At 42.9% G+C, this 19,343-nt stretch overlaps 1 protein-coding gene across 1 annotated transcript; it reads left to right on the forward strand.

Moving 5' to 3' along the window:
• Positions 1-2,159: 2,159 nt before the first annotated feature.
• Hsp90b1 (heat shock protein 90kDa beta (Grp94), member 1) lies at positions 2,160-18,918 on the forward strand. Its single transcript, XM_013021135.1, has 18 exons — positions 2,160-2,391; positions 3,410-3,512; positions 4,175-4,316; positions 4,974-5,090; positions 6,186-6,517; positions 10,701-10,812; positions 11,005-11,124; positions 11,651-11,767; positions 13,461-13,598; positions 13,683-13,760; positions 13,864-13,929; positions 14,377-14,646; positions 14,891-15,136; positions 16,054-16,190; positions 17,490-17,568; positions 17,655-17,810; positions 18,088-18,210; positions 18,641-18,918. The coding sequence occupies exons 1-18, from the start codon at positions 2,343-2,345 to the stop codon at positions 18,668-18,670; spliced, it is 2,415 nt and encodes an 804-aa protein (XP_012876589.1). The 5' UTR covers positions 2,160-2,342; the 3' UTR covers positions 18,671-18,918.
• Positions 18,919-19,343: the final 425 nt, after the last annotated feature.

Below are 19,343 nucleotides of genomic sequence, written 5' to 3' on the forward strand. Positions count from 1 at the left end.
AGAAAGAAAGACTAGGCAAGTTCCTACTATTCTGCAGGGTTCCCAGCCAGAGATTTCATCTTACAAGGACCAGCCATCTTCAGCCTGTTTTGTGTTTGTCCTGCCTCAATAGTTCCCATCATCTACTGAAACTTCTACCCACAAGCAGTCACTCTACTACTCTATTTTGGAAGGCTGATACACTCTCAGTTCTCTACAGGTGCAGAGCAAACTAATCACCACCTGCCAGTTAATAGATAGCTTTTGCAGCTGAGCGCTGGTGGTTCATTCCTGTAATCCTAGTTACTCAAAAGCTTGAGATCTGAGGATTGAACATGGAGTCAAGCCCCGGCAGGAATATCTATGAGACTCTTCCCCAATTAATCACCAAAAGCCAAAATGGGGGCTGTGACTCAAGTTGGTAGAGCACCAGTTTTGAGTGAAAAAGCTAAAGGACAGTGCTCAGGCCCTGAGTCCAAGCCCCAGGATTAGCACACACAGGAACAAAAACGATGGCTCTGCAATTTAATAATGGTTGCATACTTGGTATCACTAGAGAACGAGGTGAAGGTCAAATGTACAAAATGGGAAGAAATTCATCTTTTTCTAAAAGCAAGGAACAAGAGGTAAAACATACAAAAATGTAACCACTATCTAAAAACCCTGAGATCGACTCTAAATAAGAACAGAACTAAAAGTAAGCACAGAAGCACAAAACCTGCTTTTTTAGTTACACTTTGCTTACTAATAACACATGTAGACAAATCAGGCAGATGTAAATAAGGCCCACCACCCCGTGTAAACGCTAACCACAAAAATCAAGATAGGCAAACCCTAAACAGGAAGTTGTAAAGGACAGTGATAAGACCGTGACTGAAAAACTGGTCTTCAGGAATTTGGATGACTATCTGAAATTATTTCCCTAGAAAAGGCCATGACTCTGCGTGTGCGTGTGTGTCACGGGCGGGGGCGAGGGAGGGGGTAAAGGGTCTCCTGGTTGCCAGTATTTCCCAAGGCACGAGCCCAGGAGAGCCACCAGCCTCGTTACAGGGCTTTCTGAAGGAGGACAGGGAACGACCACGAAGTTACAGAGCGCGACCCCGTTCCCTCCCGCAGCCTGCAGGATCTGCTTTGGAGGGGCGCCTCTCCTTTTCCGGGCTCCGGGGGACTTTAACCCCCTCCTCCCCGCCCGTACCGTGGGCCCACGAGGGGATCTGGCGCCGCGGGGCCGCGCACGTGGTGGTCTGTCGGGGACTTGCTCGCCAGTTCCCTCGCGGCGGGCACCCCGACCGCCCTTTCCGCACCGCAAACCCGGGAGGCGTGGGGGTTCTGGTTACAGAACGCGCTCGGCGCCCGCGGCCAAGGCTCCAGGCGCCCTAAGTGACGCACAAGAAGCCGGATTCGGAAAGTCACCCGGGCCAAGCCCAGAACCCCGGGAGACCACGGCCCAGGAGAGCGGCTTTCCAGGAACGCTTCTGGATACCCGCGCACAGTCGAGAGCCCTGGAATTAGCACCGATCTCCACCGCAATCAGATCCCAGTGCAAACATTAAAGCACGCAGCAAGGAGTTCCCACACTCACTGGGAGAACAGGAAAGGGCCAAACTACGCAACCGGCCCAGAGGCCAAAGACTACAATTCCCAGCATTCAGTTGGATGCATGCCTAATTGCATGCCGGGAACTGTAGTTGCTCCCCACAAAAAGCACTCTGGGCTCCGGAAGACTTTCGACTTCTTATGTGTTCATCTTTTCCCTAAAGTACCGCCAACATAGGAATGGCTTTCAGTGTGATCCCAGAAGTAGGCAGGAACAAATTATATGCATATAAAAAATTTTAAAAACTCGCGTTGCCATGGGTACCGTTTCCCCTGGTCACGGAATAAACGCGCTCTAGGACCCGGAAATGGTTCCGCCATGACCTCTCCGAAAGGATGGACGTGTAGTGCGTTCACGTTCATTGGATCGTCTTCCTTAGATGCCAAGGCTTTCCAGGCAAATGGGTGGCCCCGAGTGCGAGGGGCCCGCGGAGACATCTGATTGGTGAAGAGCCGCTACATTAGACCAATGGGAAGGAGCCACGCTTCGGGCATCGGGTACCGCACCTGGATAGTTCCGATTGGTGGACTCAGGTCCCCCCCGCGCGTTCCCATTGGGTGCATAGGGTGCGTGGTGCGGCACCATTGGTGGGTTCGTGTTTCCCGTCCCCCGCCCTCGAGAAGTGGGGGTGAAAAGCGGACCGACCTGATCGGGGGGTGTAGTGGGCGGACCGCGAGGCTAGAGGTGTGAGGATCTGCGCCTGGGAGTGGGGGGGCGGAGGCGGCTCCTGCGATCCAGAGGGACTGAGACTCTCCTGCCGCGCGCCATGAGGGCCCTGTGGGTGCTGGGCCTCTGCTGCGTCCTGCTGACCTTCGGTGAGTGAGCTTGGAGCAGCGGACATTCCCCCCCCCCGCACCACTCCTTCCAGCGCGGCCGCTTCTCGAAGGTTCTGGGGGCGTTGATGAGCTTGAGCCGTGGGCCGTGGAGGGGGGGGGGTGAGATAGCATGGCCTACTGTGGGTCCCTAGGACCATCGCCTTTCCTCGAAAGAGGCTTAGGAGTTCTGCTTACTCCTTCCTCTGGAAAGAAAAGGAAAAGAACCGAGTCATTTAAGTCCCGTGCGGATCTAATAGCCGCCGGCGTGGGGCCTCTCTGGGGCTCTCGCTCCTGGGGGAGCCCTGCGAGTCCCCTCCTCGAGGACTCCCATCGTCCTTGCAACCTTTGGCCGCCCGAGCTTGGGGGACCCCCCCTCCCCCGCCCGCCCGCCCCCAGCCTCGGCTTCCTCGCGCGCGCGTTTCCGTTCTTGCGTGCGGGTCTCTGGAGCGGGGCGCGCGGGCGGGCGTGGGGTGGGGTGGGGGCAGGTTGTGCTTGAGGGGACGGCGGATTGGCCGGGTCTGGGTTTTTGGAACGGATTTGCCCCGTTGAAGCGAACGAGTGTTGGAGTGCTCGCTTCACCACCTCTCTGCTTTCTCGAGCCCCTGGACCTAATTTCAGTTCCTTTTGCCAGAAGTTGCACAAATTGTGTTTGTATTCTGATAACGAGGGCCCGCGTTTTTGGCTTGGTCAGTTTGGAGGCCCTGCCTTACACGGCTGTGCGCAACACGTGTGGGTGTCGATGGGGCTCCGGTGGCACTTAGCTGAATGTTATTTATAAAAGGATGGAGGAGGGCCCCTGTGGAGAAGTGATGGCTGCCTCCTCCTTTCCCCCCCCAATCTTTCAGAATCTCCATGGGACCCCCGTCATCCAAACTAATTAAGGATTTGGGCTCCGTTTGTGTATTTACCGATTGAATTTTGCAACCACCACCCTTGCCCTGTTTGGTCATATTCTGACTGCGGAGTAAAGGAAGCACCTGGGTTTTAAAGAGTTTTCCGGTGTTAAATGTTCCTCCAGGGTCTGTCCGAGCTGACGATGAAGTCGATGTTGATGGGACAGTAGAAGAGGACCTGGGTAAAAGCAGAGAAGGCTCAAGGACAGACGATGAAGTGGTACAGAGGTCTGTGTCCATTTGAAACGTACAGAAGGATGTGGGCTGCGTACAATAGCTTTTTTTTATATTTGGTCTCCAGGGTTCAGATTAAGTATATCTGCCATGTAAATAAAAACCTTAAAAATGCTCACAGAAAATATTAGGGGTAGCAGGGTGGCATGTTATCTACTCAAAAAAGTATTTTTAATTCTTATCCCTAGGAATGACCAAAAAAATTTAATGAGGGCTGTGTGGTAGCACAGTGGTAGAGCACATGAGGCTGGAGGGGAAAAAAAAAGGATGAAATCCTTGGAAAACTATTTTTGATAACCATATTGCATAACAGTGCTGTAACCTTTCAGATTGATTTTGTGTAAGGGAATTTCTGCCACTTGAGCAGTATTTTAAATTTTGATCTCTTAGGACTCAGGGACAGTTTTGAAGTCTTTATCATGGAGCATGCTTGAGAACAACTTTGCTCTCTAGTAGAGGAAAGTTGGTTTTAAGAGCCTTGCATTTCCAACTCGGTCTCAAAGGCAACAAAATAGCAGTCAGCTGATACATCATTGCTACCTTATATTTTAACCTTTATCACTCAAGATAATATCCAGAGGCCACTGGAGTTCTCATTACAGAGCCTGTAGTTTTGAAGGGAACTAAGAATTTGCTTTTCTAACTGATTTCCTTAGAGAGGAAGAAGCTATACAGTTGGATGGATTAAATGCATCACAAATTAGAGAACTTAGAGAAAAATCTGAAAAGTTTGCCTTCCAAGCAGAAGTTAACAGGATGATGAAACTTATCATCAATTCATTGTATAAAAATAAAGAGGTAAGCAATAAATGGTTAGGATATTTTTGTCTCAATATGGTGGGATGCTTAGTTTTTTTTCTTTTTTTTTCCTTAGTAACTCAAGTCAAAAGCATATGGTAATTCTCATAATTAACTCAACATACATGAGAATTAACACCCATGTATAGGAAAAGGAGTTAAAGACAGAATTCTATTCCTTTCACTTCCAAATACACTAAATAAATAGTTGTGAATCTTAAGGGCAGCCACATAACCTAAGCTATCATATGTTGCACACATGAAGATCATTGGTACTGAGAACAGTGTTAGCATCCAGTACAGGCATACCTTAGAGTTGCTACAGTCCTTTGTACAAGGAACTACTCTTTCTCTGACCAGTAAAGCTGTCCTTGTACTGTGAAAAGTTTTATTCAAAGACTGTTATTTTTGGATGGTGGGGCACACTAATCCAGGTATTTCAAAGGGATAGATGGGAGGTTCAAAGACCAAGGCTGAAAAGACCCTATCTGGGAGGTAGTGTAGCCTAAGGAGTGGAGTGCAAGGCCCTGAATTTAAATCCAAACTACTAAAATAACTACCAAAACAACTTTTTTAAAAGTGAGTTTGACATGAAACTCAACATGTTACAGTTTTTTGAGGTTAATCTTAAATATGTTCTGTTTGGATTTCATTTAGATTTTCTTGAGAGAACTGATTTCTAATGCTTCTGATGCTTTGGATAAGATAAGGCTAATATCACTAACTGATGAAAATGCACTTTCTGGAAATGAAGAGCTAACTGTGAAAATTAAGGTAAGCTTCTCTTAAGAAAGATGGGGAATCCATACTGGGCAAGAGAGGCTAGGCTATGGCTCAGTGACAAGTAACCCACTAGTCACAGTGGCTTAATGCCTCAGAAGTCAGCAGACTGGCCTTTAGTCAGGTCTTTGCCTGTTTTTATAAGTTTTTACAACACAACTATACCCACTTGTATGTGCGTGACTACTTTTTATTTTATTGTAGAGATGCTTTTACAGAGGGGTTAGTTAGTAAGACAATGAGTACATTACTTGTCGATCATTGTGTTTGTAACTACTTTTATCTCCAAAGGCAGTCATCATTGTGATTGTGACTTTAAGGCTTATAAAGCCTAAAATGTTTATGATTGGGCCTATTGGGAAAAGTTGTCGAGAGCGTGCTTAAGTCATCATTCCATAGGCTTCCTGTGGCCATCTGGAGTGTCTCTCTGTTGCTATGGTGCAGAGGGTCACATTAATTAAAGGCTCAGCTTGTTCATACATCACTCCCACTTTCCACTCATTGGCCAGAGCCAATCTCAAGGCTTCTATTCTACCATGTTCCTAGATAGCTAGGACTATGTACTGAAGAAAGACCATCAGTGGTCACCACAGATTCCAAAGTTTGGTCTTTCTGTTTACTGTCCAAAATAAAATAAGCAAAACATTCTGAAGCATTTATTCAAGGGTGTAACTTGGTAGTGGTCACCACAGATTCCAAAGTTTGGTCTTTCTGTTTACTGTCCAAAATAAAATAGGCAAAACATTCTGAAGCATTTATTCAGGGATGTAACTTGGTAAAGTGCTTGCCTAGCAGGTACAATGCCCACCATTACTTATCTCATTTAGGTTACACTCTGCCTTTTGACATAAATTGGCTGTTTTATATTGAAGATCTCACATACTGAGCTTTAAATTATTCTTTATAAAGAAAGGTTCTTGTTTTATAAGATGTGCTGTTCAAAGAAACCATATGATATTCTGTAAAGGGGTATATCTTTGTTCAGTTTTTTTATGCTGGAATCCATGTGGCTCAAGCTGGTAGTTTTCCTGCATAAGGTACTATGAGTATTAAGTGATTATGACTATCTGGTTCTTGTCTTGCTTTTAGTGTGACAAGGAGAAAAACCTGCTGCATGTCACAGACACTGGTGTAGGAATGACCCGGGAGGAGTTGGTTAAAAACCTTGGTACCATAGCCAAATCTGGGACAAGCGAGTTTCTGAACAAAATGACTGAGGCCCAGGAAGATGGCCAGTCAACTTCTGAGCTGATTGGCCAGTTTGGTGTTGGTTTCTATTCTGCCTTCCTCGTAGCAGATAAAGTTATTGTCACATCAAAACACAACAATGATACCCAGCACATCTGGGAATCAGACTCCAATGAATTTTCTGTAATTGCTGACCCAAGAGGAAATACCCTTGGACGGGGAACGACAATTACGTGAGTATTACTGATTGCTAACAAGAATTAATGGTCACAGGAGAATCTTGGCTTCCAAGTTGTGTCCTTCTGGTCAGGTGACTTACTCTGGGCCCTGATTTCCTTACCTGTATAAAAATGAGGATATTGAGCTGGGTACAGATTTCCCATGCCTATTATCCTAGCTTCTCAGGAGACAGATCTGAGGATCCCTCTTAGAAGCCAGCCAGGCAGGAGAGTGAAGAACTATTTGCAAAACCTACATAGGGTTAGGCACAAAATTATGATTTCTACTACACAGATTAGATAGGTGCAAGCAAGAGGTCTTGAGTCCAATCCCTAATACTACTCCCCAAAAAGTAGGAAGTATTAGCTGACTCAGGGGAGCAGGCAGATTGGAAGTTCAAGTTAAAGACCAGTTTTAAGTGTGTTGAGTGTCATGGAAGGCACAGACTGCTGAGATAACTGAAGGTATTCCTTTCTGTGACAATGACTGATAGAATGTTAGTAATCTTTAAAAAATGTTTCTGGAAGTGATTGATGGCAGGAATACTTGAAAGATACTTTGGGTAAACATTGAAAATACCTTTGCCTAGGAAGCACAAGGCCCTGAATCCAAATCCAGTACCATAGATGCACAGAATTGTATATATTCTCCGCAGTGGTAGAGTGGGAAAAAAGAATAAAGGGCTAAAAGAAGCTTACTGAAAGTTATGAAAGCTGTTCGGAAGGAAATTTCTCATTTGACTATACTTGTAAATTATTAAATTGGATTTGCATATTTTTTTCTCTCCCTGACCTCTCAGAACTGGGGTTTGAACTCAGGTTGACTGGGCAAATGAGGAAGAAACGTGCCTATGGCTTTTAATATTCTGAGGTTTTTCTCTTCATAAAGTTTTCAGTGTTTTCAATGTACTAAGAGTTCTGAAACCGTCAAGCGGGAGCTAGGCATGGTGACACATGCCTGTAGTCCTAGCTCTTGAGGGGCCGAGGCAGGAAAATTGGGTAAGCCAAGGGTTCAATGCCAGTCTGGGCAATATAATGAGTTTTCTTGATCCTAGAAGGTAATACTTTTAGTTTTTCTTTGTCAGATGTTCTCTTAGTAAAGATACTAATTAGGTGATTTAGTACTTTGGTTGATATGTCTCTAATTTACCTTTCTCTGGCTTTGTAGTTAAGATTCACACCTTTAGGCTTCATTAGATTAGGAGGTATAGGTAAGAATTACACCTCAGCACTCTGTTTTCTTTCCATGTGGGTTTAAGGATAAAGATAAAAAGTGTCCCAGGAGGTGTTGATGTGCTCAGACAGACAAGATTGTGTGGATTTGAGCTCTGATAGGCCAATGCTGATAGATTGTTCCATTCCCAAAGCCTGACACTTGGCTGACAGGCATTTGTATGAATGAATAAAAGTGATTGGTGTAGTTTTGTGCAGGTAACATGGCTGGATGGTGAGGAAAGGATTTTTTTTTTATTTTTTTTTTATTTTTTTTGTCGGTTGTGGGACCTGAACTCTGGGCCCCTGGGTGCTGTCCCTCAGCTCTTCAGCTCAAGGCTAGCGCTCTACCACTTGAGCCACAGTGCCACTTCCGGCTTTTCTGTTTATGTGGTGCTGAAGAATCAAACCCAGGGCCTCATGCATGCAAGGCGAGAACTCTACCACTGAGCCACCTTCCCAGCCCAGGAAAGGAAATTTTAATGTACTTGACTTCCTGACAAAGTTGCCTGCTTTGTGCTCTAGGGCCAAGGGATGGTAGACAAACTTGTGATTTCGTTCTCATGGGGGAAAAAAAACAAACGATGAAATAATTTCAGTACCAAATGCAGAAATGATGCAGTACCAGAAAGCCTTTCTCTGAAATATTAGGCTCTAATATTTTAGGTTACAGGCAGGGCACCTCAGATATTCCAAACGCAAGAAAATATTATCGATTTAAGGCACTGAAGTCAAAAGGAAAAAGAAAAGCTCTAGAAGGCAAAGAAAGGACATGGTCAAGATCCTGCCTCATTATATGGCTTCTGTTTGACTGAAAAAAAGTATCTACCCATTCAGCTTTGTACTTCTCCTATCTCTAAAAGTAGCTGCTGCTGTTCTCTTAAGAGAGTCTGTGAGGAAAGGCCCCACCCTCCCACAATATGTAAATGTTGAGCATTCAAGTGTTGTGGGAGAAGAGGGAAGGCATAGAGCACTCTATCCTTCCACTGTATACCATGCTTTCTTTCCTTCTCCCCTCTACAGTTCAGCTTCTTAGAAAAGCACCCAAAGCACCCACTCTACCACCACACACCAAAACCATAGATGCCCTTAACAGGGAATGGCATATGGTTTGCATATAAGCCACAAGTTCCTTCATGTTCTTTTAAGTCATTGATAGGTTACTCAGTTTGTTAGGTACAGAGGCAGCCATAAATAACCCTTACACAACTAACTGCATAGAACAAGTCAGCAAGGAACATTAACATTTTCGTTGTGTGGATAGTTGAATTACATCCTTATTTCTCAAATCCAGAATCCTGGTCTGGACTCAACAAGATTTTTTTTGTCAGTACCAATTTTGGAACTCATGACATCACACTCATTTGCTTATTCACAGCTGGCACTCTATCACTTGATCTATGCCTCCAGCCCAGCTTTTTGTTGGAATCTAGCAGACTTTTCTGCCCAAACTTTTCTTCAAACTCTGATCCTTTGGATCTCATCTTCCTGCCTCAGCCTTTATAGTGCTGGAATTATAGACGTGCACCACTGCATTCAGCCAGCAATAGATGAAACCATGGTTCTACCATCTCTTCTACTTGGATGGCTACATGCTATGTTTGTTAGTGTGTTATAACTTGGAATTTTTGCAGAAGGGGCAGGTGGAAAGTAAGCATTTTTCACTGTTGGAGTGATCTCAACTAGCACTGTCCATAAATGTTTGTTTGTTTTGCCAGTCCTGGGGCTTAAACTCAGGGCCTGGGCACTATCCCAGAGCTTTTTTGGTTAAGCCTAGCACTCTACCACTTGAGCCATAGCACCACTTCTGGCTTTTTCTGTTTATGTGAGTACTGAGGAATCCAACCCAGGACTTCATGCATGCTAGGCAAGCACTCTACCACCAACCCACATTCTCAGCCCCCAAAGATGTTTTTTATGATGGTGGAAGTGTTCTGTATATGTGCTGTTTGGTGTGGCAGTCAATTGTAGTTTTGGGGTTTCTTGGGCTGTGACTCTGAAGCTTTAGCTTTAAATAGTCACATGTACCTGATGACTTACATGGTAGTTGAGTGATTCTAGGATAGTAGGTTGAGAGTTAAGACACCATTGATTCCATTTTTAGTAAGCCTATGTCACTTTGAGAAATGAAATACCCAGTGTATTCAGTAATTTGGAACATTTCCATTTTCTGTTTAAAAGTAAGGATATTTTCCACTTGAAGGGTTGTAGGAAAGATTTCTTTATATTTGTCAGTTGTGGGGGCTTGAACTCAGGGCTTGGGCAGTGACCCTGAGCTTTTTTGCTGAAGGCTGGCATTCTACCATTTTGAGCCACAGCACCACTTCTGGTTTTTGAGTAGTTTATTTATTTATTTATTTATTTTTTTGGTGCGATCGTGGGGCCTGAACTCTGGGCCTGGGCGCTGTCTCTCAGCTCTTCAGCTCAAGGCTAGCGCTCTACCACTTAAGCCACAGCGCCACTTCCAGCTTTTTTCTTTTTGCTTATGTGGTGCTGAGGAATCGAACCCAGGGCCTCATGCATGCAAGGCAAGCACTCTACCACTGAGCTACCTTCCCAGCCCCTTTTGAGTAGTTTATTAGAGATAAGAGTCTCATGGACTTTCTGCCCTGGCTGGCTTCAACTCATGATCCTCATATCTCAGCCTCCTGAATAGCTAGGATTACAGATGTGAGCCACCAGTATCTGGCTAATAGGGAAGGTTTCTTTGCCATCCACACATGTGGTATATGGGGCTCACAAACTTGGCTCCTTTGCTCTTGGTTGACATTCTACCACTTGAGCCACATCTCCATTTCTGTCTGCCTGGGTTGCCTTTGAACTATACTTTCAGCCTCCTGAATGATGAGGGAAAATTCTTCATGTGAGTATAGGCACACCTTAGATCTCCACAGACATGCTGGCTGTTACCATTTTCAAGGTATTTTGACAAATGTATAATCTCATGTCTTGTGGCTTGTATCTAAACAGCTCGTTTTCCTTGCAGCCTTGTCTTAAAAGAAGAAGCTTCTGATTACCTTGAACTGGATACAATTAAAAATCTCGTGAAAAAGTACTCACAGTTCATAAACTTCCCTATTTACGTATGGAGCAGCAAGGTAAATAAGTCTACATTGGTAAAATTTAAATGTCGCCTTGGCACGTGTTGGCATGCGTAGCACTAAGAAGATGTGGGTTAAATAATACAGCATTCAGTTAAGGAGACTCGGGAGTTTTGAGCTGTAATGTTTTTATAATCTGTAGATAGAATTGCTAAACAAACTGGCCATAATTATACTGTGCTTCAACAGACGGAAACTGTGGAGGAGCCCATGGAAGAGGAAGAAGCAGCAAAGGAAGACAAAGAGGAGGCTGATGATGAGGCTGCAGTGGAGGAAGAGGAGGAGGAGAAGAAGCCAAAAACTAAAAAGGTAGGGGGTCTCTAGGAAAAACCTGGGGGCACATTGCAGGAGAGTGGTATTTCCTCTAACTTAAATACATTTTCTTAGTCAAGCATGCTGGTGCATACTGTATGTAATCCCAGCTCTTAGGAGGCTGAGATAATAGATCTCAAGTTGAGGTTAGCCTATACTATTTTTTTTCTTTTAGCTGTGCTTAGGGATTGATTGAATCCAGGACCTCTCCCACATGCTAGGCAAGTGCTCTACCATGCATGGAGTTAAGTCCTTAGCCCTCAGAAAGATATTTTAAAAGAAAATTTTATCTAATTCATTAGCTTGTTATCGACTATAAACCTAACCAATTGCCTTTCTGTACTGAATATTGGCCATGAATATTGAGAGTAAGACATTGCTTTTAAACATTGATCCAGTAGATAGGAACCATACTAGAAAGCAAATATCGTGGGAATTTTACATATTCTCCTGAGATACACAAGATTACTTCTAGGTTAGCTATTGACAAATGCTAGAGACTAACAAAATTTTGTGACTCCAGGTTGAAAAAACTGTGTGGGATTGGGAACTTATGAATGACATCAAACCAATATGGCAGAGACCATCTAAAGAAGTAGAAGAAGATGAGTACAAAGCTTTCTACAAATCATTTTCAAAGGTAAATACTGTATTAGAATTCTCTAGCTTAAGAAAGACCTTGAAGACAACTGGAATACATCTTTCTTTTAGAAGTATAACAAATCAAAATATTCTGTTGATTAATCGTTGAAGTCACATTTACATTTCACTTGAACTTTCAAGGTTATTGTTGAACTAGGGACAGACTTCAAGAGAAATTGGCTTCCAGAAAAATGTGTTGCTGACACTGAATTGCTAGCTCTTAATTTGATAATAAAACACATTACAAAATCTGAAATGTTTTAATACATTTTTATCACTCAGATTGCCCTTTTAATCCTGAATATTCTGCGATTTTTTTTTTTATACTGAGGGTTTCATAAGATTATGTAGGAGTCTGGTACAGGAACAGCTCAAGAGCCACCTCCAAGGAAGGTGTTTGATTTCCATCATAAAACATGTAGTATGTTATTGACTGGCTTTTAATGTTTTAAAGAGCGTGCTTATAAAAATATCAAGACATGTGAAAACAGGCATCTAGGAATAATGACTAATATTTTACCTTGCCTATTTTTTTCCCTTTCCCCTTTTATTACTCTCAGGTATCCAAAACTAGCATAAAGCTGTTTCTAGTGTATCCCCAGACAATTCTGAAGAAATAGTAGAATATGTCAAAGGACTTAGTATAACCACATAAAATCTAATGTTCTATGACTGTATCTGTTCTTTATATTCTAAATCCTGTAACTTTCAGTGTGGAGAAACTTTTGCTTTGTCTGGTTCTACTTTTATGACCATGAACTTTAAAGTCTAACGTATATAAACTTATTTGACAGCTTTGCTACAATACAGATAAAACATGAGCCATATCATGTGATTTTCAAAGTTTTTAGAAGCTTTTTGTTGTTGTTGGTCGTGGAGCTCTGGGCTTGGGTGCTGTCCCTGTACTCTTCAGCTCAAGGCAAGCACTCTACCGCTTGAGCCACAGCACCACTTCTGGTTTTCTAATAGTTTATTGGAGATGAGTCTCAAAGACTTTCCTTCCGGGGCTGGCTTTGAACCGCAATCAGATCTCAGCCTCCTGAGTAGCTAGTATTACAGGAGTGAGCCCCTGCACCCGGCTAGAAGCTTTTTTTTTTGGGGGGGGGGTCCGGTTGTGGGGCCTGAACTCTGGGCCTGGGTGCTGTCCCTCAGCTCTTCAGCTCAAGGCTAGCACTCTACCACTTGAGCCACAGCGCCACTTCCGGCTTTTTTCTTTTTACTTATGTGGTGCTGAGGAATCGAACCCAGGGGCTCAGGCATGCAAGGCAAGCGCTCTTCCACTGAGCCACCTTCCCAGCCCCTAGAAGCTATATTTTTAAAGAGACAATTGAAGTCAATTTTAAAAGTATTTTTTATTTAACCCAATCTAGAATGTTACTTTAAATAACTTTTCAAGTTGAGTTATTTTGTATTCTTTTTTCTCTTAGTTTGTACTATGTCTTCAAAATGTATTTTGCACATCGGTCAGGCCAGGCTACCTACCCATTTCCGGTCACCTTAGCTGCAATAGCATTCCTGACTTGTTGGGTGCTACATCTAGGCTGCAAACCAAAGGTCAGCAGTACCCTAGTGAGGTACTGTCAGCAAGTCATTTTTGCTGCTTTTTCCTTTCCTACACTTGTTAGGGAAATACAGCACCTAGCAAATTGTTCAGCCTCCACACTGCTTTTTCCTATGTCTTTTAAATGCAGGAAAGCGATGACCCCATGGCTTATATTCACTTCACGGCTGAAGGGGAAGTGACCTTCAAGTCCATTTTATTTGTGCCCACGTCTGCTCCACGTGGTCTGTTTGATGAATATGGATCTAAGAAGAGTGATTACATTAAGGTAAGTTTTTAAGTAGTGCAATCTGAATTTAAATATGAACGTGTGAAAACATGCAGAATATTAACTCTGTTTTGCTCTGTTTAGCTGTATGTGCGCCGCGTATTCATCACCGATGACTTCCATGACATGATGCCTAAGTACCTAAACTTTGTCAAGGGCGTTGTGAGTATTTCAAGATTGTAGTAGGGGCCTATTATTGGGGTCTTTGTTTGCCTTTGCTTTTTTTGTTTTTATTGCTCACTGAATTTTCTTTTGCCATCTGCAGGTGGACTCAGATGATCTCCCACTGAATGTTTCCCGGGAGACTCTGCAACAGCATAAACTACTCAAGGTGAGGGTCTTTGGGAGGAGACAGCTCTGTGCATGAAGAAACTTGCAGGAGAGCCTTGCCTGTGGGATTATCAGATCCTCAGAATCTGATTCTTACCTATAACATTAAATAACAAAATTTTAAATATATTGGAAATGGAAAGACCTACTCCCTTGGTCCACAGTTAACATTCATTTTGTCATAAGAGTCAAACCTTTCCTTCCATCTTTCTCCCCTAGTACCTTCATAATTAGAAGATTCTCCTTAGAAGTGTTTGAAAATTACCTATTTTTTTGTCTAGATCCTAGAAAGAGAATAAAATTACAACGTTGTGACCCTTTTCTACAATACTAATTTCTAATCTCTCTGGGACATGGAGTGCTCCATGATTCCCTGTCCCTTGAAAGGCAGTTAAGGTGATGGCCTGTCAGGCTTCAGATGAATCAGTTTTTCTTCAACTTTCTTTAGGTAATTAGGAAGAAGCTTGTCCGTAAGACTCTGGACATGATCAAGAAGATTGCTGATGAGAAATACAATGATACTTTTTGGAAAGAATTTGGTACCAACATCAAGCTTGGTGTGATTGAAGACCACTCAAATCGAACCCGTCTTGCTAAACTTCTTAGATTCCAGTCTTCTCATCATGCAACCGATATTACTAGTCTAGACCAGTATGTGGAGAGAATGAAGGAAAAACAAGACAAGATCTATTTCATGGCCGGATCCAGCAGAAAAGAGGTAAAATGAAATCCATCTATCCAGGAGTCTAGTGAGTAGCTGGGGTTTATAGCCAACTTATGAAAGGGAAAAGAGAAAAAGTAAACTATAGCTAGAATAGTTATGGTCAGCTGCTGACAGAAAAGTCATCTTTCAATTCGTTCAAGTAGGGTTGCTCAGGCTCTATAGACAAAGCTAAAAGAGGAGAGGGGGAAGAGGGAAGTCTAGACTTGGAAAACTAACACTATTTCTATTGATTTTATAGGCTGAGTCTTCTCCATTTGTTGAGCGACTCCTGAAAAAGGGCTATGAAGTCATTTACCTCACAGAACCTGTGGATGAGTACTGCATTCAGGCCCTTCCTGAGTTTGATGGGAAGAGGTTTCAGAATGTTGCCAAGGAAGGAGTGAAGTTTGATGAAAGTGAGAAAACAAAGGAGAGTCGTGAAGCAACTGAGAAGGAATTTGAGCCTCTGCTCAACTGGATGAAAGATAAAGCCCTTAAGGACAAGGTATTTTTCTGGAAATCATAAATTACGAAACTTAATCCCTGCATTGAGGACATGTGGTATACCAACAAATCAATCTGCAACGTGTTCCAGCCATTAGAAATTGTAAAGAGGTGTGGCACATGCCTATCATCCTAATACTCAAGATTCTGAGGCAGGTGCTCTCAAGTTTAAGGCCTAACTAGGCACTTAGCAAAACTGAGTCCCATATTAGAGGTGGTTGGATACAGAGCTCCATGTAAAGCACTTGCCTAGTATCTTGAGGCCCTGGATTTAATCCCTAGTCCCATAATTACATTTGGGGGAGGAAGTGCTAAAACCGAATGAAAGTTTTCTGTAGTTACAATACTGCTTTTGTAATAGCATTTTTTAAAAGTTGGTCTTGCCAGGTACTAGTGGCTCATGCCTATAATCCTAGGTACTCAGGAGGCTGAGATCTGAGAATCGCAGTTCAAAGCTATACCAGGCAGGAAAATCCATGACACTTATTGATTAATCTTCAATTAATCACAGAAAAAACCAGAAGTTGCTCTGTGGCTCCAAGTTGTAGAGCACTGTCCTTGAGCAGAAGAGCTCAGAGACAGCACCCAAGCCTTGAGTTCAAACCCCATGACCAACAATAAAAGTTGGTCTTTAAGTATTTACTTTCTAACTGAATGAAAGCTACTTTTATGGCCTGTTCTCCTGTTTATGGTCTTTATTTATCTTTATTTTTTGAGACAGTGCCTTAAAAGTTTGCTCATGCCAACTTCCGCCTGGCTCTCCTCCTGCCTCTGCCTTCCTTCAGGGATTGCAGAGGGGCTGCCACTACATTGGGCCTGCTACAGGCTTTAAATAAATGAGAAGGTCTTAGGAAGTTCAAATGGGATTATGGAATGAACCTTACCTATTGATACTAACATTTGCTTTTCTGTCCTAAGATTGAAAAGGCCGTGATTTCACAGCGCCTGACAGAGTCTCCGTGTGCTCTTGTGGCCAGCCAGTATGGATGGTCTGGCAACATGGAGAGGATCATGAAGGCACAGGCCTACCAAACCGGCAAGGACATCTCCACAAAGTAAGCAGCCTGGGGAAAGTCCTGCCCAGATGGCAGCTCTTGTCCAGTTTGCCTTTAGCTTGCCTGCTGCTCTATAAAAACAGATATGCCGGGCACTGGTGGCTCATACCTGTGGTCCTAGCCACTCAGGAGGCTGAAATCTGAGTATCACAGTTCAGAGCCAGCCCAGGCAGGAAAATCCTTGAGCCTCTTGCCTCCAGTCAACCACTAGAACACCAGAAGTGGTGCTGTGGCTTTAAGTGATAGAGCTCTAGTCTAGCAAGAAAAGCTCAGGAACAGCTCCCAGGCTCTTAAGTTCAAGCCCCACAATCAACCAAAAAAAAAAAAAAGACAGATATTTTATATATCTATTAAACACTAAGTAGATAACATTTACAAAGGCATTCCGCCAACATGAAATTGGGAATTATCTTAATCTGTTACACATATTATCTATACTTTGGCACTAGAAGAATCATGGTACATAGCCAAGCTCATGTGGCTCATATCTATAATCAGAGCTACTTAAGCTGGTTCAAAGCCAGTCCAGGCAGAAAAATCCTTGAGACTATTTCCAATTAACTGGCAAAGTCCTAGAATTTGAGGTTTGGCTCAGGTGATAGCCAGCTAAAAAAGATGGCTACAGTACAGGGCCCTGAGTTCAAGTTCCAGGAAAGATTGGTTTTTACTATCTCCAGGCTAGCCTGTAAATTCTAAGTGAAGTATGCTGTTCTTGTTTCAAGCCTACATCCAATTAGAACAGTGTAATAGCTGTTCAGAACATGTCTGTCAATTTCAGCATATGCTTAATTAGTAGGAAACTGCTTTCCATGCAGCAAAGGTTTAAGCACTTCCTGTCTAGTCACTGTTAATCACCAGTAGGCATGGTACCTGCTGTTTGTAACTTTCAGTCAGGGTGACCATAATCAACTGGGATGATTAAAGCTGACTTAGGTAATGAATATACTAGGGAAGAAATGGGGAGATGATCTTCCCTGGCCTCTGAGCTTTAGAGGCTACAGAGGGAAGGGGGTCATAGCCAATAATAAAATGCTTAATAGCATGTGAACTGGGAGACATCTCTACACCTAGAGTAGTAAAAATAAAGTAAGGGAATGGGCAAAGGAGCAAGTAAGGGAGTGGGACATTCAATCAGTAATCATCAGTGAAGTTTCACCTAACCATGCCCAATACCCTTTAAAGGACAGTAATACTAAGACATCCTGATTTTTTCCAAGAGTTAACTATTGTCTATAATTAAGAAAGGAAATGTAGGGTCCTAAAGTATGTGTTGTAATACTCATTTTTGTCTCTTAACAGTTACTATGCCAGTCAGAAGAAAACATTTGAAATAAATCCCAGGCATCCACTGATCAGAGACATGCTTCGGCGAATTAAGGTAACACAGAGGCCAGACGATCACCTTGTTTAAATGGGAGTATTTCCTATTACTTGCTACTGAGTGCAACTTTCCTTCTACCACAGGAAGATGAAGAGGACAAAACAGTTTTGGATCTTGCCGTGGTTTTGTTTGAAACAGCAACTCTCCGATCTGGGTATCTTCTACCAGACACCAAAGCCTATGGAGATAGGATAGAAAGAATGCTCCGCCTCAGTTTAAACATTGACCCTGAAGCAAAGGTTTGTGTCCTCCAGCCTCCCATGTAGGTCTTCTTTCTTTAAGACTTTCAGTAGACTTGTCATGATTAAGTGCTGTCACTTTGAGTTCACCAAATTTCTAGTCTTGGATATAACATTGAATGTTTGAATCTCCAATATGTCCAGCACCGCATTAGAACATCCCCTTGTAGATCCTCTTCCCTTTTGCCTGCCTCCTTTGTCAGCTTGACTGCTATCCATAAAGGAGCAAAATAAAAGTAGGCTGAAGGCATTAATGGGCTGTGGTTGTGGCCTTTAGGTGGAAGAAGAGCCAGAAGAAGAACCAGAAGACACAGCAGAAGACGTGGAGCAGGACACAGAGCAGGACGAAGAGGAAGAGATGGATGCAGGAACAGACGAAGAAGAACAAGAAACAGCAGAGGTAAAAGGGAGAAAAAGTGGGACCTGCACCTCTATCTTTAAAAACTTAGTGTTAGTTAAGTTAGTTAAGTTAGTTAAGGCAGACTAGACTCTGAAACTTACAGAAATCCCCAGAAATATTCAATATCAACTTCAAAAGCTTGAACAAATCATGTTTTCTTCAACTGATTTTACTTACTTTATTCCTTTCCCTAGTCCATTCTTGAAATATTGTTAAGCAGCCTGGTGCATTTCTGTCTGCTATAGCAGCACTAGCTGTTGCAAATTCCCACTCCTCATCTTTGAGGAGCCATTGATGGTGTTGATGGGTCCATCTTCCTTTGCAGATACACTGTAGCTATAATGCTGGAAATAGGCTGCTTCCACTGAAATGGGTTGGTTTGTTTGTTTTGAGTTTTAAGAGTTTCATGTCTTTGGGTTTGTTTTCACAGAAATCTACAGCTGAAAAAGATGAATTGTAAGTGATACACTCACCATGGACCCTGTGTGGAGAGGGAATGTGAAATGTTTGTCATTGCTTTTGAGAGACTTGTTTTGGATCCCTTCCCCCCTGCCGCCCTCACCCCTGCACTGTAAAATGTTGGAAGAAGTGGGTTTTTTAGTTGAATTTTTTTTAACATTCCTCATGAATGTAAATTTGTACTATTTAACTGACTATTCTTGGTGTAAAATCTTGTCATGTGTATAAAAATAAAAAAGATCCCAAATACCCATGTTTTACCTGTGTCTTTACAGTATGTAGCATAGAAATATTTCATACTTGGTTGTTTCTGTATGTGTGTGCATATATGCTGATACTGTGGCTTCAACTTGCATTTATGCTCTTGCTTGACTTCTTCAATCTGCCACTGGAGCCACACCGCTACTTCCAGCTTTTAGCTGGAGAGAAGAGTCTCATGATTAAATCTCAACCTATTAAACAGTTGGGATTACAGACATAAACTACTACCATCTGGCTTGATTTTTTTTTTTTATTTTATTTTTTTATTTTTGCCAGTCCTGGGGCTTGAACTCAGGGCCTGGGTGCTGTCTTGAGCTTCTATGGCTCAAGACTAGCAGTCTACCAAATGAGACAAAGTGCCACTTCTGGCTTTTTCTGTTTATATGGTACTGAGAAATTGAACCCAGGGCTTC

This window comes from Dipodomys ordii, unplaced genomic scaffold (genome assembly GCF_000151885.1).
Source record: "Dipodomys ordii isolate 6190 unplaced genomic scaffold, Dord_2.0 Scaffold3, whole genome shotgun sequence".
In the NCBI taxonomy this organism is placed as follows: Eukaryota; Metazoa; Chordata; class Mammalia; order Rodentia; family Heteromyidae; genus Dipodomys; species Dipodomys ordii.